This window comes from Cheilinus undulatus, linkage group 8 (genome assembly GCF_018320785.1).
Source record: "Cheilinus undulatus linkage group 8, ASM1832078v1, whole genome shotgun sequence".
In the NCBI taxonomy this organism is placed as follows: domain Eukaryota; kingdom Metazoa; phylum Chordata; class Actinopteri; order Labriformes; family Labridae; genus Cheilinus; species Cheilinus undulatus.
Genome location: NC_054872.1, coordinates 44,412,318 through 44,438,926, shown reverse-complemented (window position 1 = coordinate 44,438,926; position 26,609 = coordinate 44,412,318). Strand labels below are relative to the sequence as shown.

General features: G+C 40.5%; 1 protein-coding gene across 2 annotated transcripts in view; it reads left to right on the top strand.

Annotated features, from left to right (window-relative positions):
• The first annotated feature begins 258 nt into the window (after positions 1 to 258).
• znf385d (zinc finger protein 385D) overlaps positions 259 to 26,609 on the top strand; it is a 189,516-nt gene continuing 163,165 nt past the window's right edge. Inside the window, exon 1 of one of the 2 annotated variants that reach the window (XM_041792505.1) lies at positions 259 to 470. In XM_041792505.1, coding sequence (XP_041648439.1) covers positions 449 to 470 — 22 coding nt within the window. In that variant the 5' untranslated portion in view covers positions 259 to 448. Of the gene's footprint in view, positions 471 to 756; positions 810 to 26,609 lie in introns of those variants that run through there. The other variant, XM_041792506.1, reaches the window with a different exon arrangement.

Sequence of the window (26,609 nt, the reverse complement as noted above, 5' to 3'; positions counted from 1 at the left end):
CACATAAAACAAAGATGAGACACCTACAGGGAGAGTAAGAGGGAGAGAGAGGGAGAGATTTGTGGAGGGGAGGCTGTTGCTGGAAAATGCAGATAGACACCTCTGAGAGAGAAAAGAAAGAAGCGACGGGATCCAGCGTGTGGAGGGAGGGAAGAAGACAGAGGGAGGGGAAGAGCTAAAGAGGAGGGGAGGGGACGAGACGGAGCAAGGAGAGAGAGAGAGAGAGAGAGAGAGGCAGATACGGAGGTCCACAGACAGACAGGCAGCAGCAGCAGCAGCGTGCAGAGTGCAGCATGCAGACTGGTCACTGACGCTGCCGTGGGATTGAACACAGACGCACACATCTCTAAGGAGTGTATGAGACATGCCCAGGCTGCTGTCCATGGACACAACCACACTGGCAGGGCACCAGAGAGGAAATACAGCAGACCCCCGAGCCTGAGGAACGATGGAGAGCAGCATGTTCTTTGGTGAGTTTCTGTTTACACCTCTCTTTTTTTACACTCTTCACGTGCATCTTTTCCCTCAGATTCATGCCTTTTAGGGTGAATTTATGCGCTGAAGTTGAAGCTCTGGTTTTCATTAGAGGAAGAGAGCGTGAAGTTACACACCTCAGAGACCTGCTACAGTGCATGTGCTCTGTCAAAGGCAGAGAAGTGAAAACCCCCTCTTCTTCTAAATGGAAATGAGCTGCAGTTTTCATGTTTCATGTCCTGGAAACTACAAATGATGGTCAGGAGGGTCAGAATCCAAGAAGGAAAAGGCGCGTGAAGTTGCTCCTAAAATTGTTGAATGAACCTGCTCACCAGGTAATTCCTCCATTCCTCCTGCTCATCCTCGCTTTACAAGATTGAACCTAGGGCTAGGAAAAAAAACGAGTTTTATAGATATACTGATCTATTTTCAAACCAGATAGAATTTAAGGCAGTATGCTTTACATTGACGTAGTTTATGCTGTGTTGAAGTAACATTATACGCCTGTTCTGACCTCATTTGGCCACTGGAGAGTTCAGTATTTCAGTATAGGCTACATTGTTAGGGAAAAAAATCATCACATGTCATGTCTGATGCTCAGTTAAGACTGTCAGCAATAATATGTAATATTCTTTGTACGTATTGGAAATCCACATTTAATTTTATTTCCTCTCAGAAGCATTTATATTATTCGTGCAAGTCAGATGATACTGATACCCATGTGATACTACTGCATGAAAATAGAAGTCCTAAACAACCAATATTGTATTCAATTTAAAAAAGATGCAGTCAACCTCCTGTACAAAGCCTCAAATGTACAAATATGTTGACAAATTAATTGCACTCACTTTTCCAAGTGTTTCAATGCCCTTTATTAGTGCCCTTTAGATGTCGCTTGTGGTTAAAATTGTGACTGAAGGTCCTAAAATCAAAGGTGGAACCAGGGGGTGGCTCACAGGGCTAAAGCCCCCAATTTTTGTCCTCAAAAGTCCTAACTTTTTTGGAAAAAATCGGTATCTGCTGGGTGCTACGATAGATTGATTTAGACACTAAAAACATGACTCAACACGAAGATTTCAGCCTTGTAGTTAAAATGCCAAAATCAAACTGTTTTCATAGCTTCTGCTATCTGGTCTGCATTGTAAAAAACACAATATAATTATGTAAGATATTGCTAAAAATTAAAGTTGTCTGTATTTTTAAAAATAATGTAATCGTGATCGATCTCCTTTGTTGCTATTATTGCATTTTAAACCGTCTTTGTTTTATTGTGGAATTTTTACTCTGTTTTAAAATAAGGGACATTACTTCCTGTTTTGATGCAGACCTGCCTCCTTTTGAAAATAGGAACTTTAGGTAGTCGACGTTAATGACTTTAACAATAGCAAAAGGAACTTGCTATGGACTAAAGAGGAAATAAGGGAGCTGTCAAAAGGCAATGTTTGATAACTCAATTTTTAAGATGACTAGTAATTTTTTTTTTAAGTGAAATGAGACATTAGAGAGCAGCAGTCTGTCACTGTGGCTGCAGAAAGACGCTACAGTGGCTTACTAAAGTGTGCTGAAAGACACAATAATAGAACAAATCGTTTTTACGACTGAAAAATGCATACACACATGGCACTGTAATACATGTAAATTTTGCGGAATTTGCATTAATAAATCAAATAAAGCTTTCTTATATGGCTGTAAAAGATTTCAAAATCATAATTCTCAAGTAATCTTAAAGGTCCTTTTTTTTTTGCATTAAAACTACGTTTTTTCCCATTTTGATCTTTTTACTGTCATAACCTCATGGTAACTGACTTCCTGTTTGGACACAGAACTGCTTTATTTTGAAAGAAAATTCCAAATGTGAGGTAGATAAGGATTATAACATTACCTACAAGAAGAAGAATTTGTTATGGATCGAAAAGGACAATAAATCACCTGCACTTTGATAGCTGAGTTTTTCAAGTGAACTGAAACATTCAGGAGAGTAGTGGACTTATTTTACACGACTGTCTGCAGGGAGACGCTTCAGTGGATTAACCTAAGTATGCTAGACAATGAAGCATGCAATTAATGGATTACAAACATGTATGCTCTGATTATTGTCCTTATTCACGTTAAAGCTGACAGCTCAAATTTTTATGTTTTCATTCAAACAAACAGTGCAAGTTATGAACTGTTATTCTTCTATCATTTGTTCTGTTGCTTTAAATAAATCTCAGATGCTGCTGAAAGTCACTGGTTTATAATATGTTCATTTCATGATGATGAGGATTTTTTGAAAACAGACTTAAAAACATGATGTTGGCTCTTTGATGTAGCTTTTAGATTGGCCTGGATGATCTATGTGCACATTTTTGTTAAATCTACATTTGTATTTTAAATGGATTTTAACCCTTAGAGCTCACAGCTATTTTTTTCACCATCATGTCTTGTCTGGACTGTTTTTCTTTAAAAGCTTGTAAAACATCAGCCCTGGGGTGCACAGTCCAGCTTTATACATCTTTTCTTTCAGGACAGCCTTGGCTTTAAGCATATATCTACTACAGTACTGTCCCTTGAAATTTTAAAAAGTGATAGGACTATAAAGACAAAAGAAAAAACAAATCTGAATTTGAAACTCAAAGACTTTTACTGATAACACATAGTAAATAACAGTGACTAAGTATTTTCTTTGTGCAGACTTGTTCTCCCATCTTTTGGGGACAAAACAGTGAAAAAATAAATATTCTGTGAGTAACGGTTTTCAAAATATCTACACATATATAAACAAAGTCCATGCACTTTTTTGCAGTCAGTAATTTGTGCCATTCCTTTAAGCAGTAGAGACGGAACATCTTGCTGTTGGAGGACAGCCCCTCCCACAATGCATTGCACGTAAACATTGCCCTCAACAAATATGGTGCTACCCACCGAAAGAAGCCAGTGTAGATGATTGAAAATATATTAAAAACCTCACAAATAGACGCTTATTATTGGGTGTAACACCATGGATTTAATCCTTAAAGACCCTGAGAAGTCACCGAAGTTCCGGGCTCACTAGAAAGGCGTCCTTAAGGACTACAGAGACATCCAGGGTAGCAAACAAATGGCAAAATGAGTGTCTACGACGTATGGTTCAGAAGTTATCAACATTTTTATAAACTGTGCCATTCTGGACCCTCCTAAATTTGGCGTTTTAGATTATTTTTTGGGCTGTTGCCTTTATTTTGATAGGACAGTTGAAGAAAGACAGGAAATAGAACTGAGCACCAAACAGCACTGAGACTGGAACTGACCCAGTGACATGTGCATTGAGGACTACAGCTCCTGTATATGGGCACCTGCTCTAACCACTGAACTAGACTCATTCTGAAAAACGTGGCATTACAATACATAGAACATGACCACCTAAATTTACAGAAGTCTATTTTTATGCTTTTAAACAATTTATGCAATTTTGACTCTTAGAAATGAAAAAGCTGCCCAATATTGGTTGTCTAGGATTATTGTTTTTTTGGTTGCTATGGCGTTTACAGCTTTCTACTAGAATCACATTAAAGTTGGTCTGCATGGTGGTGCAAGGGTTAGTACTGTTGCCTCACAGCAGGAAGGTTCCTGGTTCAAATCCAGTGTCAGTGTCACCCCTATGATGGACCGGTCTAGGGTGGACCCTGCTTGTTACCAGTGACACCTGGGATCAGCTTTAGCCCCCCACAGTCCTGAATGGGAAAAGTGGGAAGGATATCAAAGTTTATAGTTCTGCTATTGTGGCATTTATTTCTGTACAGAAGTATAATATTGAGGGTCACCCTTCAGCTGAAAATACTGAGATTTGATTTGGAGTCTGTATCGCCCTGCTCTAATTGAATCTCAGCTTGTTTTGACTGGTCATTGTTACTTTCTGACCCCCCGACTATCTGCAGGAATCCAAATCTCCATCCTTTTGAAAGCCTCTTGAAATTGTTGGAAGGATATTTGGATGAATTTAGAGCAAGCCCCCTCCATTAGTTTTTTTCTGGAGGAGGCTCGTAGGAAGACTTAATGCGCGAGCGGCTTCCCGTCAAGTGCTCTTCTCACGGCTGGCTTACTGTCACACAGGAGGAATAATTACACAGGGATCCCGAGTTCTGAGGGGGTGATTTGTTAAATGAAAGACCTTTTTTTTCATCCCGGGGATTAAAGCGATCTGAAGTTACAGAGCGTGGCTTGTAGGAGCGAGAAGGATTTTCTCTTGTTATGCCATACACAGAGAAGAAGGAGGAGGAGGAGGAGGAGGAGGAGGAGGACTGGGATGGTGGTGAGGAGGGGGACTGAGTGCTTGGAGCTTATAAATGAATAAGCTGTCAGGTGCAGAGACAGCTTCAGCTCTTTGAGATGTATCACCGATGACGGTCAGGTGTTCAGCTTCTGAAAAGTGAGAAATATATAAAGGTGATGCAAGGCTGGTCGTGTGGAGGAGTTTGGGATCTGGCCTCGTTTAACACAAAATCATCAAAAGTTTGAGTGAAGAAGCTTGTCGACCTCAATCTAGGAACATTTCAGGCAGATTTCTGAGGTTGTTTTGCATGCAGTGACCTGATTTGATCAGGATCGTCGTTTTTACAAGCCCAGTGCCCCAAAGGAAATAACTATGACCATCATATTATTCTACTTTAACCAGTAGAAAAGGCTGAGAGATATACCATATTGCAACACTGATCTGTCTTTATATACTTTATGTCTCTAAATGCCACTGCCAAGGCTGTTTTCCATTGTAATCAATAGAAAAGTCTCATTAATGCACAGGGAGTAAAAGTTAAGTGCTGATTTGACTGTACCTGTCAGTCACAGCAGCATGTGGCTGCTGCTTAGCCAGCTGGGTTTGTCATACTAACCGGATCTGCAGCGTCAGGTGAGCTACGCCTGTCATGTCAAAGAGGAAGTCAGTGTTTAATAAAGAGCTCCAGGAGAGGTACAGCTTCCTAGTAAAGTACCAAGCAATGATATGCTGCATTTTGTACACTGCAAGATCTCCTCATCAGTCCCTCATGCGCAGCAAAATCATCAGTGTTAGTTTAACACCCATAGTGTTAGATTTAACCCTTCTCAGAGTTTATGTAATTCTAATAGGTTCTTAGTTAAAGTAACACTTTAGAAAGTGTTCATTTTTAACACTCAGTGTTATTTTTTACACATTTAAGTGCTCTTTTAACACAATGCTGTGCTATTTCCTTTCACTTTTAGTGTTAACTTGTAGTATTTACCAATAAAATTGTTCATAAAAAAAAATCCACTTCACATCAAATACCTGATACGAAGTCAGGTTATGACAAACATGCTGCACAGAGACAGACACAGAGATTGAACATGGCTGCAAGTCAGCATTCCAGATCAGTGGTTTTCAACTGTTCTAGCATCAGGACCCAGCACCATATCCTTAAAGGCAAATAACGACCCAAAGTTCCTGTATTTTTTAATCAAATCTAAATTATTGTAATGGAAAAATGTTGCAGTAGGAATGAGTAGTAAAAGAAGTAATAAAACAAAGGGGTTGAGACATATCCTTCAAAATAAAAGCATATCACAAGTTTTTTTTACTCATATTTTGTTCCTGGCACACTTTCATGACCCACCGGTTGAGAATCAATGATATAGATCATCCCCCACTATAACCAGGAAGTGACCAATGTAGGGGACAACTTCACTCATGGTGCAGAAGTGTTTGACCTAAAAGAAAATCCCCCAGAAGTAAAAGCAAGGGAATCCCAGCAGTGATCGCTGTACAACACATATCTTAGCACATCCAAACACATATAAACTCATCTGAACACTCTGCCCTGGAGCATGATGGGAAAACTCCATCCACCAGAATTGGGCAATTAACTATACAGAGTTGAATTAACAGTGGATGGATTAAAACTGTCAAATAACTCCCGCACTGAAGGCCACTAAACTCTGAATGCAGATAAAATTACACCTCAATTAACTGTGAAATGTTTAACACTGAAAATTCACCACTCTGGCTTTTGCTTCGTGGAGGAAATGCTGAAATTAAAAGCCACATTAAAATGAGCAAACACAAAAAAGGTGTGTACAGGCTTGAAGTAGCACTGTGTTTGCTGATGTTGTTGTTGAATTGCTTTTAAAAATAAATTTGGTTAATCTTGGGAGATACATTTTTTTATTTACTAAGGCACCTTCCCTGGTGTGTTGAAAGTTGTACTGATGAAAAATCCAATCATATGATGAGCTCATAAATGTGGGTTTGAGGTTAAAAAAAAGTGTCCCTGGTTTTATTTTGAAAATATGTCTATCCTAGTTCTGCATGGACTGTTGAGATACCACAGATAGTGTCTAAATATCATCCAGTGTGCCAGTTAATGAATGAATGAGTGTAAAACCCTGAAAATCAGCTGTTTTTTAAAAATGTAACAAACAACAAACAACAGTTATGGTGTGTGGGTTCTCTCCGGGTACTCCGGCTTCCTCCCACCACTAAAGACATCCTCATTAGGTTAATTGGTGACTCCAAATTGCCTGCAGGTGTGAGTGTGCCTGGTTGCTTGTCTCTTTATGTCAGCCCTGTGACTGACTGGCGAACAGTTCAGGGTGTGCCTTCCCTCTCGCCCAATGATAGCTGGGGTAGGCTCCATCCTCCCACCACCCCCAACGGGATAAGCGGTATGGAAAATGGATGGATGGATGATATGGAGGTATTCAGAGTCCGTATCTAGGGGGAAACGTAGAATGAGAAAATCTCCATTTGACTGTATATTGGAAGTGCTTGTGGCTTTGTAGTTTTCAACAATAAAGTTGTGCATTGGCTTTTTCAGGTTATACTTATGACAAAGGCCTCAGTTGTTGACATTCAGCACAGATATGTGGGTGTTAACCTGCACAGAAGGCTGTTAGGGCTGCTAAATTAGCAGCATGTAAAACAAATCTGCGAGGTGAGAAATGATCCAAGACTAGACACCAAACACAAACATGCTGACCCACTGCAGCAAATGCAAATGTGGTTGTCTGACTGATATATGATTATAATTTACATTTAACTGTGTTGAAAATGAATCGCTCAGGAAAATCAATGTAATCTGAGGAATTAAGAATTTAAATATAACATGAAAAAGCTCCTTAAACTGAATAAAAATAAAAAAATTCATTCCCCAGTTGGACTTAAAATCTCTTTTTTAAAAAAGATTTATTTTGGGGCCTTTTCATGCCCCTAATCGATAGAGGAGGGACAGTGGATAGACTCTCAAACAAGGAAGAGAGTGGGGAGGGACATGCAGCAAAGGGCCCCGGGCTGGACCGAACCCAGGCCACCCGCGCACATGGGTAGCGCCCCAAACCACTCGACCATCCACAACCCCGGACTTAAAATTTCTAGTTTGCTTAGCACAAAAAGTAAGGACATTTGTGTTTGGTAGATTATTTCTTTGCAATTAAAAACATGCTATTAGATTATTTTCCTGAATCGTTCAGCCCTAATTTAAACTGCGTTTAATTATCAGCATGGAAATCAGTATGGGCTATGGGATTAATTTGTAAATATTGGCAAAAATCCAGTATGGAAATGAGTTTGAGCTTATATAGCACTTTTTTAGTCATCTGACTACTCAAAGCACTTTTACATCACAGGTCACACATACCCAGTCACACCCCACTGACGCAGCAGTGGGTGCAAAGTGGGCTTAAGTGTCCTGCCCAAGGACACAAGGACTTGCTTGCAAGGGCTGGGGATCGAACCCACAACCTTCCAATTACAAGACGACCAACTCTACCTACTGAGCCACTGTCGCCCAAAACACAGCAGCTATTCTCTAGTATGGATATTGGTGTTGGCTGGGGATGAGTATCGAAACTTGATACCAACATCAACACAGACGATACCTCCTAGACTGAATTACAACAGAGATTTAGAAACTTAATTTCAAAACCCTGCCTCCCCAAATGAAAGGCAAGATAAATGATACGGAGTTTGTGCGACTTGTGTGTGAAATTACACAGGTTTCCTTTTCTTATCCCATGTTTAACTGGTATTTCTGCAAACCATTCTAGATACCCAAACAGCTTTTACTCTCCCGCTGATTTTCACCACATTTTTTTCTTTCAAAAGTATTGATTCAGGCACTGTTAAGGCACAGGCACAGTATAAAGGGTATCCATTTAGCACTGTTGTCAGAAAAAAAACAAAACAATACCCAACCTTACTTTTGGTTTAAATTAATTGTAAATATTGGTTAGCAGCAGAAATCCAAATTTGCTCATCCCTAGTTTTCCCCAGGCCCGGCCAGAGAAATGCAGAGTCTGAGTGAGTTATTTCTGGGTGCAACAGCTCCCCAGAAAGTTGCCTGAGTATCTTCCTTTTTTTCAGTCCATGGCATGGCTATTAAGTCTGACATTTCTGGCCAAGTTAGTTCATTTTCCCTTCACATTTCCTTCCAGGATAGATAAAGACTTGCACCATTTTAAGAAAAAATGTTTGACATTGTGACATCGGCTACATATTTACTGAAGTGTGTATTTTTTTGCATTGATAATATGGTTATTAAAGCTTAACTTGACAGTGGACTTTGTTTTTGCAGACCTCCCTGGGCTCTCCCCATGGTTAAGCACCTGAAAATTCGCCCTCTTTTCCCCCCTCATGGTCGGCCTTAATCCTACCCTCGTATCTGATTTAAAAATGCATCTTGAAAACTGGATATACTGCCCGTCCTTATGTCACTGAGTCAGCTCCTTATAGACGTTTTATCCTGTTTAGTCTGCGTTTTCGTCTGTGTTCTGATTCATCTTATCTCCTCCACTCAGTGTTAAACAGAGGAACAAAAGGAGTAAAGGTCAGCGTTTGCGTACAGGATGTTCATCGTTTTAACATTTATGAATTCACTCCAGAGTGCACCAGTCCACCTCGGCTCAGGGAAAATAGATGGCACGTCTTTAAAGATTAATAACGCTGTTTGTTCAGCAGCTCTGCATTTGCTGCTATTTAACTGGAGCCTGTTTTCTATTAGAGTGATTAATATCAGGTGACATATCATGAAAAGAGCCCTCCACACTCTTGGCCTCTTTGAAACGAGACACTGAGATGAAGAAACATAAAAAATAAACAGATCAAACGGGGAATGCATTTAAAGCTGTCCGCATGCACGCATCAAAGGAAGGCAGGCAGTAAAACAAGCGTTACCCAGCAGGCTAATAGGTCTTGAGTGTTTGCTGCAATCATACAAGCTATTAGTGCTGTTGAGCCGAAAGGCCCGGAGGAAAAATCTATCCGTTGTGTCTGACTCTGCGGTCAGCATTTAGCAGCACGTAAACGTCTTTTTGGTTAACCTCAGATTACAGAGCGCACAGGAAGTGATTGTTGGAGCCGATTCAGAGACAGCTGTGTTTATTAGCGAGGCGCTCTCATGACAGCAGCAAGAGCTACAGTATGCTAATCTGAGGAGGAGGGGGGCAGAGTGTGTTGTGTAGCTCGCAGCCAAATGTGCGCTGTTATGTGCCACACGCTGCTGAGATTTATGGGCTTTCATAAGAATACAGAGCTTATCCTGGAAAGGTTAATTGGAAAATCAGTGCAAAGTGTAGCGTTCAAGAAAATAAGAATGTTTCAAATCTACCCTTTTGTAGTCACTTTGTTGGGTTTAATGGGGGTGAAATGATTTTATCCTCCCTGCTTGAAGGGAAGTGCTGATCTGGGAGCATGTTAAGGGTCGCAGAATACAATCAGGAAAACACCAAAGTCTTAATCACATGCAGAGCGTCATCGGCATAAGAATGACTTTCAGTGGATTCAGATTTATCTAATAATTGGATTTATGTTTGCTCAGGGAAAAGAAGGCTTTTATTTTGAACCTCTCAGCCTCTCTGGACAGATCTTATCACTGGAGCAGCCAGGTTCAGGACACTAAGAGGAGGCGGGCGGTGGAGAGGAGATGATTAATTTTTAATGCCAGTCGGCGTCCTCCAGACATCGTTTTTACTCTCTCCCTCTCTCGACATGCTGCCGCAGGAGTAAAAACACTTGGACCCAGATCAGTGAATCTTTCAGGAAGGGCAAAGCAGAGGACGGAGTGAGAGGCAGCGTCATGATACAGTAGAGATGCTCACATCCTGTCCAATGAGCGGATCTCTTACTGTATGAGCTGCATCATTAAACGCGGCCTCAAAGGGAATGAGTAAACAAAGGCCGGTGGGGGAAAAACTTTCATCCATTCTGAGCCGCTTCAAATATTTCCAGAAGTCAGATCTCATCTTGGTTCTGCATCGTTACACGTCTGGGCAGAGCGAGCAAAAGAGCATCTCCAAAGGCCCGGGGTTTAATGTGTCAACTGGTTTGTGATAATTTGATTAATTGAAACTATGATTTAGAATATGCAGCCCCCTGAAGCTTGATATCAACTGGCATGATAAAGTCTTCATAGTTAATTCATTTTGTTTGCAGAAAGAATTAAACTGAAATTACTGCCTTTTAAATTTGGATGGTCAATGTGAAAGCAAATCATTACACATCCGGCAAACACTGAGCGACATTAGCTTTCATTTAGACTCTATTTCTTGTGACATAATGAATGCAAAATAATTCATTGTCCTGCTGATTTGGTGTCCTTAAATCTGTTTTCTCCAGCTTCTAAGTGTAACAAAGCTATTTGCTTTCTCACATTTGCCTTTCTCACATCTGGAGCTTTCTGCCTAAAACAGATGCACGTTTCATATGGGATAAGAGAGAGATGCTTTCACAGAAGAAGCCAAAGCTGGATCCGAGTACACTTGACCCCAAATTCCCCTTGATTTCACTAGCAAGCACCACACCACCAACAGACTCTGACAATTATTAATTGATGATACAGGAATGAGTCTTTTGAGCAGTGATGTGAGTCGTTTGCTGGCAGATTAGGGGATCCGCAGAAATGCTCCCGGGCGTGATAAAGCCCTTTAGGGCCCAACAGAGACTAGAGGAAAGGGGTAGGCGGGAGAAAATACAGCAAGAGGCGTGGTTGTCCTGCTTCCTTTATCAGTAGAATGCTTCTAGATTGGTCTTGAACATGAAACATATGTTCTCGAGCATGGTCTGCAGGAGTTATGTGGGAACCATGCTTCAGAAGAGGATAATATTGAAGAACAGGGGCTCAAAACAATGAAAAAATATGACCGCAGCAGGCCTGAGCGATGTGGCCTATCATATCTCAGTGGTTCTCTGCTGGAAAACGGTGAATTGCTCCCTATGGGTGGGGAGTGAGTCACTGCCTTAGGTAAAGGAGTTCAAGTATTTTGGGGTCTTGTTTGCGAGTGAAGGTAAAAGGGAGCATGAGATTGATAGATTGGTGCAGCGTCAGCTGTTCTGTGGGTGTTGTGCCAGACTGCTGTGGTGAAGTGGGAGCTGAGCTGGGAGGCAAAGCTTTACGATCCTCCTTCCAACCCTTACCTATAGTTATGAACTTGGGGTAATGACCTGAATTATAGATTGTGGATACGAGTGGCTGAAATGAGTTTCCTCCGGAGGCTGGCTGGGCTCAGCCTTACAGGTAGGGTGAGGAGTTCAGACATCTAGAGGGAACTAAGAGTAGAGCTGCTGCTCCTTTGCACTGAAAGGAGGTGGTTCGGCCATCTGATCAGGATGCCTCCTGGCTGCTCTCTTTGGAGGCACGTTCAACTGGGAGGAGACCTCGGGGAAGACCCAGAATGCCCTAGAGGGATGATGTATCCTGTCTGGTCTGGGAACACCTTGGGATCCCTAGCAGGAGTTGGAAAGTGTTGCTCAGGAGAGGGATGTCTGGGTCGACTTGCTAATCTGCTACCACCACAACCTGGCCATGGATAAGTGGAAGAAGATGGATGGATGGATGGATGGATGGCAGGGGTGGGAGAAAAAACTGATACAGCATAGTATCGTGATATTTTGTCTGGTGATATATCGTATTGTCTCGTCCACTAAGTATCGATTTTTTTCAAATTAATTGCTAATATGAACTGAAGTCTATGATAATGGAAAAATAAATGAATTGTTTTCCAGTGAGGTCAGCAGAGGTGACAGTCATAGAGCAGGAGTGTGTACAACAAACATGGCAGCACCAGGGGAAGGACATTAGGAATGCAAGCAGGGCATGAATGAGATGGACATGACACTTCAGGTTTGCAAGAAGTGCTCCATGAAAATAAAATACTGTGGAAATACGACAAGCGTGAGGGCAAGACTAATGCTAAATCAGTTAAACAGTTAAAAAAATGGTAACGATCACAATCCAGGTATCATGATGATATCCTGTCGTGGGGCCACTAGTGATTTCCACTCTTAATGGATGGATGCGGTTTTTTTTCACAATAAAAGCACTAATAAAACAACAACTACAGACTTTTATTTTGGAGGATGTGTCAGCGGTACAGTGTTTACCATTGATTTACCTCAACTTAGCAGTGGTATTAGCAAGTTTACACTAGTTCAGAGGCTACAACTGCTTTCCTGAGCTCATTTATCACCACAGAACCTAAAACAAGCAAATAATTAGTTTAAACACACCTTTAAACAGTTTTTATAGCCATTCAAATATAAATCACTGCTGTACTAGACACAAGCTGATAAAAGAAAACCTTTATTTAATTCTCAGAAATCATTGAGGTTTCCCTCATTTATAATGATGTTGAGATACAACAGAGACACAATTAGAGCAAGTTAAAACAAGACAAGAAAGTATGATCAGTCTAAACAGTTATGCACTGTGGTGAAATTATTTGGGATCATCATAAATTTTCCAAGAGAAACCAGAGTATCAATCTTCAGACTTTGTTGTAAGTTGTTCCACATTTTAGGAGCACAGTAGCTAAACACAGATTTATCCAATTCAGAGTGAACTCTTGGGATCTGCAGCATTAAACTGTCAGTAGAGTGAGAATTTTAATGTCCAGTGGTCCACTTCAGCATAGATGTTATATAGGAAGTTGTACATCCAATCAGGGACTTATAGAAAAAACATGAAAGTGTTTATCACACCTTTGTGCCAGAGAGGACCAACCAACTTTGTCATACAGGAGACAGTGATGAGTGTTATAAGGATCCCCAGTTATGAATCATCAGCAACAAGATCAACAATTTCCTTATTGTCATTATCATGGCCTGATAGTGCTGCCAAGGGGTGACCTGGTGCATGCAGCTGCTCCTGTGTTTTTGAATTTTGGCTAAAATCCCCATTTTTTGGACGGAAATGAATTAAAGTCCGTCACCATCAGAAGTCAGAGAAGTGAGCTCTGTCCAGCAGAGTCTATGTGTTTCCTCCCCTCATGTATGTGCTGACACTGCTGCATATCTGTAACATTGTTACAGCTATATATGCTTAATACTTTCCTTTTCCATGGAAATATCACTTAAAACATTTTAAAGGAATTCTATCCTGGCATTTATAGCAGCTGTAGATCTGGAAAGTTTACTTTTATAAAGAAGAGTTTCTCTCCCACCACTGCTGTTGACAAAGCTGGTATCATAAGCCCCGCCCCTTTTGATTTGATTGGCTAGTGAGAAAGAAGTGAGATTGACACTGTTAATCAGGGAGCTGCAACAAAACCAGCTGACACTGAGGGTGTTTTTGCACTCAGGATGCTGAGAACTGAAATGCTGAAATATAAAAAAAGAGTCCTGCCGGCGTAAGGTACAGTGGTCCCTCTTCCCTCTGTGACCCCCTTACTACCCCTTGGGACCCCCACTTTAAAAATCACTGCTCTACTGTCCAGCTCTGATTAGAGCCTCCCCCTGTCTCCGTCCGGTTTTCCAATTTTTATTCCTAAATTAATTTGTAAATCCTGGAAATAATTTTCTGCCGACACTATCATCATGCAGTAAATCAATTATCCCTGCTCAGGAATTTTGCCCACCAATTTATGATTCATATTTTTTCTGAGTATCTGCTATAAATTAGTATCTGGTTTGCTGTCAGAGAGCCGATGACAGAATGAAACCACTGTTTGCAGCTGTGTGTGTGGCCTGAAATCTAAATCTGTGGCTCAAATTTTGCATAGACAAACAGTTTACAAGCTTATAAATCTCACGTTTAAGCGGCACATATTTGCTTGTCAGTGGCTGTATGAGAAACCCCGAGTGAGAGGTTTCGCTCAGCAACAAGACGCCATTCATAACATAAACAAATCAGCGCTGAGAAGAACGCATGGAGGAGGGAATCCTGACATATAAACAGGCTCCTTCTTCAGATTACACTCTGAATTCTTGTTTGTTTGGCTTTGACTTTTTTTATTACCTTTGTTTATATCATCTAAATCCCAGTGATGACAGAACACGGAGCATAATTGAAGACAAAACGGTAAAAATTGGTCTTTTTCCATGTTTTTTTTAATGCTGCTTGACTTTCAGGTCACTCGGGTAGACTTCTTGTTTTAATGACTATCACCTGCTGACCTTTCAGTTTGCAGCGACTCTCCATGCAAAATAGATGACAGAGTCGGCTGGAGACTGAGCTCACCTCCGCCCTGCTCTCTGCCTGTGGAGTCGAGTTTAGAAGCCATCAGCAGAGCTCAAGTATTTCATTTTTCACCCAAACTGGAGTCAAATATTGACACTCCTAACATGGAGCTAATTACCGACGCCATCGGTGCTTCCCAGAGCAGTCTGAACGGGCGTTTTCTGCCTCAGTTTCTTTAAGTCAGTGCTGCTTAAAGGTTTGGGGTAAAGTTCAGATTAGCAGCCCTTTTTCACTGCTCTGTCTCACATTTTGCACTTTTCCTGGTGTTGACAGATGATCAGCCCTCGGAGGATTGAAACACTAACCTCTGCTGCGGGCAGGAATGTGCTTTGTGTTCAGGCATGTCGGCTGGATTGAGATTGTTTTGTTCGCTTTCACAACACGAGACAAAAGAAAATCAATTTGAGTCAATACAGCCTGAATAATGTGAGGTTTAGGGAGAAATGTGGGGTAAAAAGGTTAAATTCAGTAGAGATTGGATGCTGAGCCAAGTTCATTTACTAGAACATTCTGGATATAAACTATAAGCACTTTATTTCCATTAAGTATGTTCTATATTAATCTAGATTTCCACCGCTTAAGCTCAGGATTTTTGACTCAACCTCATTAATTCATAACGCTAACCCTGCTCCAGATCCACACACATGTGCATGATTTTTCCCCATTCATTCAGTGTTGACGGTATGGATGCACTGATGCATCAGATCAACATTGGTATCAGTGAATACTGGCCCTGCTGACAAACATCAGACATCAGCATAGAGGGCTGTAGTCTGTATATTATCCCTTATTCCCTCCTTGGGCATTTTTGTCCATTTGTCTCAACTTTTGTTTGTTAAATTGTGATCATTTTGGCAGTTTTACAGCTTGTGGCATAAATTATGCAGGAACTTTTCTTCTTAGGTAAATTTTTGAAATCCAACATGTTTTACTCTTACATGTCATTTATACATGTCTTGATGAATTTTGTACCCTCTGGACACCTTTGAGGCAAAAATGTCCTGTACAAAAAATGCCATTAAATCACCATACATCAATATTTTTTTCTACTTTTTTTTCACTAAATCTCTTAAACAACTCAAAACTACCAAACATTCAATAATTCTTATAATTTTAACCCTTTTAATGCCAGTTTGATTATTTGAAATATTTAATTTTTTACTGCAAAAAACAAGTGGATTATTTTCCATAAAATAAAGAGTAGATGGTTGGGCTTTGGGGGTGATAGAAGTCTTGGATTGGTCAAAGATTAGCAACAAAATTGATTTGATTGCATTAGTATTTTTTACCTAGTGCCAGATACACCCTCTGGACATCTTTGAGGCAAAAATGCCCCTGTTGACTTCCATTAAAACCACATTTTTTAATCTCACTGTCATTGTTGTATAAAATCATGCATTCTTTAATGTCAGCATTTCAATTTGAAGAAATCTAGTGAAATTTAACATTTTTACTGTATTCCACCAGATTCAACCATTCACCCATTGTAGGCCCATGCACGATATTCTTCTGTGTTTGCCAGTTATGTTATGGAGAGTTTTTATGTGTGTGAGTATGGGTGTGTGTGTGTGTGTGTGTGAGAGAGAGAGAGAGACTGTGTGTGAATCTGTGAGCATGCACTGATCATTTCAGGGGTGAAAAAGAGACAACTTTTAAAGGATGTGTTTCATGTGTCTTTGGAGAGGTGAGTGTGTAAAAACATGGCCTGCTGCCTTTGCTGTACTCAAAACAACGACAGTTGTTTTGAGTATATGCAGCTACTATTAATTTTAGGGGGAAATAATTCACTCTCTGTGTTTTTCTTTGTAGTAAAAAATATAATATTTAAAATAGTCAAGCTCGCATTAAAAGGGTTAAAGCTTGAAAATGAGCAAGTCTGAAGTTGTTAAAAAGTTGTTGAAAAAAAAGTTATTTTTCTGTTCGTGTACATTTTTGCCTCAAAGGTGTCCAGGGGTCGTAAATTTGAGGAGGGCACGAGGGTTAAAATGATCTTTGCAGCAGTGGAGGACTCTGAATGTTTGAGAGGATGAAAATGATGAGAAGGGCACCTGCTGAGTGCACCATCGTTCAGATAGCTGCACATTTAGAGTGAAATAGTTGGAAATCCTAATTAAGATTTTTTTAGATTTTAATTGTACCTACACCTCTGTAAATGAACTAGCAAGGAATTACAAGCTAGTAACTACTGATTTAACAAAGATACACAAGAGAGGTTGTCACTGAACATGACCTTTATCCCATGGAGCTCATAGCTCTTTATTGAAATTTCTCCACTGTTGGGCATGTGGTTCAGTCCTCTGAGAGGACACACTACCTACTGAAACACAGCCTTGGAGGGCACTTTATCTTTATCATGTATTGTCCAGTGAAAGGCAGTTAATCATATTTATAGCCCTCCATATTTTCTTCTCAAGTGTTGTCCACAAAGGAGCACCAAAGAGAGCAATTTGTATTTTTTTTCCTATTTAGAGGGCGCTTACATAAGAGGCCACTTTGTCAAAGTTTTGTCCATTTAGAGAGCACTAGGGCAAATTTTGTCTTAAGAGGGAACCAAAGAGGACCACTTTAAAATTAATCCAATTGGATGGCACTTAAGAGGGCTCTTTTTCAATTTTTTTTTGTCCATTTAGAGAGCACTTAGAAAATTTTGTCCACTACAAGGACACCAAAGAGGGCAGTTTTTAAATTTTGTCCACTAAGATGGCACTTAAGAGGGCACTTTTTTTCAAATGTTGTCTATTTAGGGGGCTCAAAAGAGGGCAGTTTGCCAGATAATCTCCACTTCGAGCAGTGGTACCCAAAATTTTTTTATTAGCAGATGAAAATATTTTCGGGCTCTGCCGCCCCTCCCTACATATCAAATTGTAAAAACATGTAAATGTACAGCAAACACACTGGCACTTACAACTCTTGCACACAAATTCCTCTTTTTTTAGAATTTACCACAACATAAAACCTTAAAAATGTGAGTTTTAAAACTCTGACTCTCAGAAGATGAAGAGTAAATAACAACTTAACGAACATCTTTAAGATTTCTAAGTCCTGCAATAATTTCAGTGACTTTGTGGGCTTTTTTGGTTACAGATCTTTACAGAGTCTTGGGTGCAGCTGCGAGTGACACTCTCAGGCCATATTTATTGTCCAGCTTTGATTTGGTTTTTTTTGTCTCAGTTGCAGCAACAGCTTAAAAAAACAACTCTCACACACAGGTAGGATGTTACAAAAGGGAGGAGTGTGGCCAAGGCTGTCAATGACATTGTTGAATCTAAGGTGGCATCAATGAACTGGTCCTATACTGCAGTGCTGAAGTCATCGGCTTGTGTTGCGTAGCTTTGCCTTGCCGCACCCCCCCATCATGACCTCACCCCCCCTGTGGGTGCCCACAGCCCACTTTGGGAACCACTGACTTAGAGGACACCAAAGCAGGTGCATTGTCAAAGTTTGTCCATTTAGCAGACACTCAAAAGGACAGTTTCTCAAATTTGATCTACTTAGAAGCCACTTTGCCAAGTTTTTGTCTGCTCTGAGGGCAAGAAGCCAAATTTTGTACAAATAGAAGACACTCAAGAGGATACTTGATCAGATTTAGTCTACTCAACGGGCACTTAAAAATTCACATTGTGAAATTTCTGTCCATTCAGAGTGCAATAAGTCAGAGGCAATTTGTAAAATTTTCTTTACTCAAAGGTGCCCGAGATGGGGAATTTGCCAAATTCTGTTCACCTCAAGGTCTCATGAGAAGCAGTTTATAAATTGTGTCTACTTATGCAACACACGAGAGGGCACTTTTTCAAATTTTGTCTATTCAGAGGGCATCAAGAGGGCAATGTGGGGCCATTTTGTCCTGGGTACTTAAGGGGCATTTTGTCTAATTTTGTCCATCCAAAGCCAATTAAGAGGCTACTTTCAAATTTAGTTCATTTAGAGAGAACTAAGCCAAATTTTGTCCACATAGAGGGCACTTTTTTTCAAAAGTTGTCTATTCAGAGGGCACCACACAGAGCATTTTGCCTGATTCTTTCTACTTAGAGGACACCAAAGCTGCCACCTGGTCAAGTTTTGACAATAAGCAGAATTTTGTACATATAGAGGACAGTGAGGACATGATAAAATTTAGTCTAATCAGAGGGCACTTAAAAATTCACATTGTGAAATTTCTGTCCATTCAGAGGGCAACAACTGTGATTTTTCCTCTGAAAGGACTCTAAAAAGGCAAATTGTAAAATTTAGTTCAAGGTGCAAAAGAGGGCAAATTGCCAAGTCATGTCCACTGAAGGGGCACCAAAGAGGGCAATTTGTAAAATTTTGCCCACTTACAGGATACTAGAGAGGGCAATGTTGCCCATTTAGAGGGCACAAAGCCAAATTTTGTCCACTTAGAGTGCACCAGAACAAGCCCTTTGCCAAATTCGGTTCACTCAAAAGGTACCAAAGAGCATTTTATTGTGTTTATTTAACACAGTGACTAAAAAGAGAGCACTTCTGCATCAGTTTTTTAAACACTGGGGCACTAAGGGGGGTGATCACCCTCTGCCCCCCTTCTGAGTCCACCCGTGCAGTACAGTAATTACCATCTACAGAGAGGCGTCCATTACTATGCCCGTCAAGTAAATACACTGTTTAGGGAGTGGGGTGTCATGTTAAAACCCAGCTTTCACTGTCTTTAACACTTCTGTTGCAGCTGCCTGCTGCTGTTTATCCTCTACACCCACAATTCAAGACAACACAGTCAACAATAAGCATTCACACCTGCTGCTCACCTGCCAGTATTGAAGAATGTCAAGTGAGGCGTTTCAAAAGATGAGTAATGCTATGTATGCATGTTAATATAGTGGAGGGCTGATGAATACTTTTGAAGGAGGAGGGACATAGAAAATTACCGTATGGATGAGGTTGATTGTCCACTTCTCTAACTTTGTTTCTTTCTCATTGACCAAACCAGATTTCGGTTAGAGCCTGAACAGCCAGTGTTTACATCAGTTTGGTGCTGGAGTGTCGTTCACTTGAATGATGAACCAAATAGAAGGGCAGAGGAAGTCGCCTGTTAGAAAGACTCAAACACAGGGGAGAGACTGCTGGCATAGTGGGAGTATTGAACTAAAAAAAGCCACAAAAACACTGGTATCAGTGTCAGCAATCAGCCACATTGTCGTCTTAAACTTTGGTATTATATCAGCCCTAACTTTCAGAATCGACGCCTCTCTACCTGACTTATCATTTCATATAAATGCTGATCTTTTCCTGACCCGACTGTGTGAACCAAAGCAAACTTTGACTGTCTCACATTTTTACCCGCTTGACTTGTTGTGTAAGTTTCCACTTGTGACTGACAGAAAGCTCTAACGGCAGTGTGTAGCAAGAGACGGAGCATTCTTGCAGAAAGTCCCTGAAGGCAGACTTTTTGCAGTTATTGCTGCTTGGTAATTGTAACACATTACATGCACCCACAACGTAATATAGTGTTAAAAGGTCATTTTCATTTCCTGGAAGAAAAAAGCGGAGAAAAGCTGTCCATGTTCATAAAACATATAGAGTACAACTAGGCAGTATTTCATCAAACTTTAGTGTGATTTTCTCCTCAACAGTCTGGATAACTCTATGCACAGACATATTGGTCTGTCACTCTCCATCCTTTGGTGCTCAGAAAGTGATGCCTGCGAGTGAGAATTAACAAGCTTAAAAAAGTTCTCTTTCCTCCTGAGGGTTTTTTTATCTGACACTGTCAGTGTGAAGGCGACATTTTCTGTCGGCCTGTTAGTCGATTCAGACTTAAATACCACACATCCCCACAAGTATTGAATTGATTATCATGGAGTTAAGTACAGACACTGATATCTTCCTAAAATGATTTGTTACAGCTCCATTGGTACCTTTACTTTACATCTACCGTGACATTTTCCACATCGTTCTTTTCTCCTATACTGCTGTTTATGAGCACAACTCTGTTTCTTGCCTGATATTTAGCATTTGTTGGATTGCCTGACCATTACTCCTGCAGGGACTGTGATGACAAATACATGTGCTGTTGCATCTACAACAGCTTCCACTCTTCTTGGAAGGCTTTTGGCTTTTGGTTTTTGTAGGAATTTGTGCCCATTCATTCTGTAGAGCCTTTATGAGGTCAGGCACTGATGTTGGACAAGAAGGCCTGACTCACAATCTCTGTTCCACTTCATCCAAAAGGTGCTCAATGGGGTTGAGATCAGAGCTCTGTGTGGGCTCATCAAACTGTGTCTTTATAGTCCTTGTTTTGTGCACCGGGGTACAGTCATGTTGAAATAGAAAAGGGCCTTCCCCAAACTGTTACCACAAAGTTGGAAGCATAGCATTGTCCAGAATGTCTTGGTATGCTGGAGCATTAAGATTAGCCTTCACTGGAGATAAGATGCCTAGCCTAAACCCTGAAAAACAGCCCCATACCATTATCCCCCTCCACCAAACTTCAGAGTTGGCACAATGCAGTCAGACAGGTAACCCTCCAAACCCAGACTCAGAAGAAGAGTGACTCATCACTCCATAGAACACGTTTCCACTACTCCTCAGTCACGCCGGTGTGCTTTGCACCACTCCATCAAACACTTGGTATTGGACGTGAGGCCTGCATGCAGTTGCTCAGCCATGGAAACCCATTCCATGAAGCTCTGATGAGGATGTGCATGACTTGTTTGTGTGTGTGTTTCCTTCAAGGAGAAAACTTTAATTAAAACAGTTAAAATTATTTTTCGAGGACAGTGCTCAATATTCTAATTCCTGTCATTCAGAATGCTTTACATGGACGATCAGAATTCGGGAGAGATTGGACTCTTATGTTTCATATGCAGTTGGGTGGGGCTGTCATGAACTGCAGGAGCAGGCATTAATAGTCAGAAATTCAGAAGGAGTGGACAGGTAGGTTATTAGCAGTCCCACACAGGGCTCTGTCCCTATATCTGGTGTGTTCAGTGCTGTTTGACTGAAGAAAGAAGTTTTTTTTTTCCCGTGCTTGTTGGCTCCCCAGTGCACGTGGCCCCCTGGCCCCCATGACCACTGGATAATCCAGCCCAGCCATTCACATATGGGTATGAACTGACCATGTAAAAATTCATCATTTTGCCACAAACATACTTTTAAATGGAAAGCATCTTGTGGCTTGAGCGACTGAGTAGTGATAGGAATTCTGGCTCTTTTCGGTGATGAAGAGCCGGCTCTTTTGACTCTGAAACAGCTCTTCACTCAGGTACCATTGGCTTCATTTGACCTGCCAGTTTTAGCAGTGTTCTAACATATGTTTGATATTCGGGCAGGTATTTTATTCCAACTATGCTCAATTTTTAAAACTGATGGGAATATTATGTAATTATTTTTCAAAATCTGCTGTCTCCCCAAAACACCTTGTGGGTCAGATGAAATCTGCCAATTGGCTGGGCTGTATGACACACCTGATGTTAAACATTAATGTTACACCATCAAACATAAATCCTGAATGCATGGGTGTCAAACTCAAGGCCTGGGGGCCAAAATGCAGCCCGCGGTGCAGTTTTACCTGGCCTGCACAATTATATCTTTATTAGAATTGGCCTGCTGCTATGTGGTCTGCAGATTTCCTCCAGTATAAAAATGTAAATTTAACCGTGTGAAATTATAAAAATCTGAAAAAGTAGAGAGTAGAAATAATAAGATAAAAAGTCAGGAATGAGGGAAAGAAAGAAATTAGTGTTTTCATTTGATATTTTCATTTTGCATCCCAAGAGTATGACTGAAACTTAGGATTTTGACTTTTATTTCATATTTTGACCTTTTAAATTCATAACTTTGACTTTTAATTCCATGTTTTCCCTTTTTATACTCCTAATCAAGAATTTTATTTTCTATGTTGACCTTTAAACTTTTGATTCTGTATTTTATCTGATATATTTACGTTAAACTCATGATTTTATTTCTCTATCTCATATATTTGCCTTTTAAAAACCTTATTTTGACTTTTAATTTTGTATTGTGACCTTTAGGACTTATCAAGTTGACTTTTATCTCAGATTTATTGATGCTGTGATATTTAATCATTTTGACTTTTTTTTTTTTAGAAACCTTAAAATCATTTATCATCACTTTTTAATTTCCCCAAAATTCATTACCTGTACAAACACAGTTGACAGTTTTTAGTTAAATCTTGACCCTGTTAGGCCCTCAGGTTAAACCTAAAATTAGATTTTGTCCCCTGCTGTGATTGAGTTTGACACCCCTGCCTTAATGCATGGTGTGCTTGTGGTAGGGAATAAAATATCATCCCTGCCAATCAATCAAATAACACACAGACACACACAATCTATATAATAATAATAATAATAATGATAATAATAATAATAATAATAATAATAATAATAGTAATAATAACTGTGATACAAAGAAACTATATGGACTTAAAATGATTTTAAACACACAAAAAAACTTTTAACTGGTGGAATTCAGTGTTTAATCATGATAATATTTGACCACTTGATAGCCCTTATTTATTTACGTTAGTTTTTACTGTACTACTTTTTAAGAGTTCCTACAAAGAAAACAAGTCAAAACAGAGATGATTTAGCAAAGGTGAGGCAACTTTATTTATAGAAACCCTTTGCAGCTATTCAGAGTGCTTTACAGAGCCAGAATATTCTATTTAGATGTTGCTCTATACATCACAGTCCTCTTAAAGCATCAGATTTATGCAGAGGTGATATGAAGCATCTCAAATCATGTCTGTTGTTGGTGTCCTATTACTGTTAGCATTTTAGTGCCTTTTAAAGCAGAATGACAAACCTATAATCAGCATATGTCATCTCATACTTAAAGCCTCAATGCGCCATGAATGGATTATTATGGAACATTTGTATTGCCTACTTCTAAATGCATACAGAGCTGTCTGTGAAGACAGATTTGAATATAGCTTTTATACCTGAAGGGAAAGTATAGCTGACTGTTTACATTTCCCTGTCTCTATTTTTTACTTAACTTTGTGTGACTGTCAGTGGAGAAACTTTCAGACTTTATTGTTTTTTCTCTGTTCAGTGCTCGAACTCATCTCAGTGTATGTGATGCCACAGAGAAGAAAACTCACAGACCTCAGCCGCAGCGACACGTCAGATTTCATCTCCCATCACTCCAAACTAAAACCAAACACGACCCTATCAAAGAAAATCACATTTCAGTCTTCACTCTTCATCTCGCTGCAGAATAAAGCGTGTATCTGTGAGTGTGTGCGTGCGTGGCTGCTTTGACTCTGCACGTCGGGGCCGTGAATGGTGGATTTGGCTTGGCGCGAGGTGCGGCGCGCCTGCAGGCTGACGTCAGGCCTGCATGTCGGGAGATGGCACGGTTGGATGCTCTCTGCAGAAGGACATGCTTTGCTAAAGTTGGGACTGGGACGTGTCTCCACATGAGAGACGGCATGTGTTCTTTTTCCAACAGATGGCAGCGCTCCGACGACTGCAGGGAGAAGACTGAAGACGGAGGAAGAGAAGGGGGACAGTCTGTGGTTTCCCCCTCTTCTCGTCTTGTCTTTATGACTTTTGCTTTTTATTTACCCCTTACCACAGCCTGGGGACAGAAACGTGGCAAACCGTGTTTTTATTTGTCCCACGACGATGGTTTGATACTGGATATGCCAGCGCTTTAAAGCCACGTTGGCCTGGAGTTCCACTGTTGTAAAATGTGCAGCAATAAAAGAAATCATCCCTCTGGTTCTCATTACAGCTTTCTGAAATGGCTTCTTTAATTCCTAATGTTTTGGAAGGCTGTGACAGCTTTTCTCCACTTTTTTTTATGCATTGAAATCGGCCCTGTGCTGGTTCCAATTGGTGGTTTCTAAAGCTGCACTGCTGGCGTGGCGCACTCACATGACAATAAAAGTGAAGTATTTACTTTTGTTTTTCCTGGAGATGTGTGGGCCAGACCTCTGCTGCCGCTGAATCATCTCATAAGACGCTCTGTGCCGGCTGCAGTTATTATACATTGGCCGTTTGTAGGGACACTTTCAGGATGAGAACATCTGCTCGCAGAGATAAACATCATCACAGCATCACGGTTATATGCATCAACAACTGGCTCTCTGTGCATTGTTTGGGTATGAGTGGGATTAAGAGAAGAAATTCAATTCAGGGAATTAAGAAACTATACTCAGTGTGTTGGAGATGTGATCTATTGGCCAGTCCATGGAAACTGAGGACAAGCACTGATGTAGGGCGGTGTTTAAACTAGAACTGACCATTATATCAGATATCAGACCATTAAAGAAAATCAACATAGGTATAGTAGGCACTTAATATTGGATCTTTCTGCTTTTAATTGCCAAAAAATGCAAGCAACCCCCTGCACATTATGGCTGTAATCTCTCAAAGACAATATCTGTCTAATGAGAAAAGCATTTTTACCTCTAGATCAGTCATCTCAAAGCTGTTTTCAGTGGTTTTACTGTTTTAAATTTGATCAATAAATTTATTTTTTTCAGCTGTGACTCCAAGGAAAGGTTTAGCCCTATCTTACCAAACAAATTTGAAAGATATCCTCCTGTCTACAACTTCTTTTTAAGATGATTATAATTGTATATTGGTATTGATCAGTCTTTGCTCTGTTGCTTGGTGATCATGTCAGACCAGTTCTAGCTTCTCTCAGCAGGCATCCTGTCAGCTTCAGGACCAAGTTTTTGATTCTTTTACTAGTTTTCAAAACATTGCATGGGATGGCACCTCAATACCTGTCTGAATTGTTGCACCAACATTCTTCATTTAGAGCACTGCAGCCAACTCATCAGATGCTCTAAGATAAGAGGTGTCCAAACTTTTTTGGATGAGGGCCACACAGAAATATTTAAGGATGTTGACACCACTTTAATATCCACAAGGTGAGGTATATGAAAGTTTGTAAAACCAATATAATGTAGTTTAAAATGTTCTTAGTGATTGAGTTTGCCTATATGGTTAGTTCAGTCAGGAAAACTTTGTCAAGAAACACATGATTTGCAGCTATAAATATTTCTTTATCAGCAGTTATTAAATAGCACTTATTGCTGTTATCTGTGTTTGGGTTGTGGCTGTTCTGGGATCTCCCTGCCCTTCCATGAGGCTTTGTGGAAATTATTACACAGAAACAGCACATGCTCCCTCTCTTCCTCTGCCAATAAGAAAAGCCAAAGGCAGGGAGAGAAGCAGCAAAAACCTTAGAGCAGAGCAGGCGTCTGGGCAGCTGAATGACACTGATTAAGACAGAGGCAGAATGAAGGAGGAGCTGGGGTGGAGGAGGTTTATAAGAGCAGCTTTTGGAGAGAGTGGCAGAGCATGGCCAGAAAAGTTTGAATAAGGCAGGATGAAAGTGACTAGCCAATAGCGTCCTTAGAGCAAATCAGCTGGCCATCAGCTGATGAGGGCTTGTGGGTGATTAGCTGATCTCAATCATGGCAGCACCTGAACTAACACTATTCATTTGATTTAATGGCTGACAAAGTAAATAGATAATTACTTCCAGGTTTTTGGGGATGCCAGTCAGATTTCAGGGTGCCATGTTTGGCCCAAGCGGCAACCTCCGGTCCTGAAAAATGAAGCCAATATGGAAGTGCAAAAAAATTGCTATGCTGTGAGTGTCCACTTGAGGCTGGCTGCAGGAAAACCAAAAGTCCCGTCTGGATATGTTAAACAGCCGGTTTTGACACTAGAAATAAACTGGTTTACAGCCTGGTTCAAAAAACCAAACATGTCTCATTAGCTA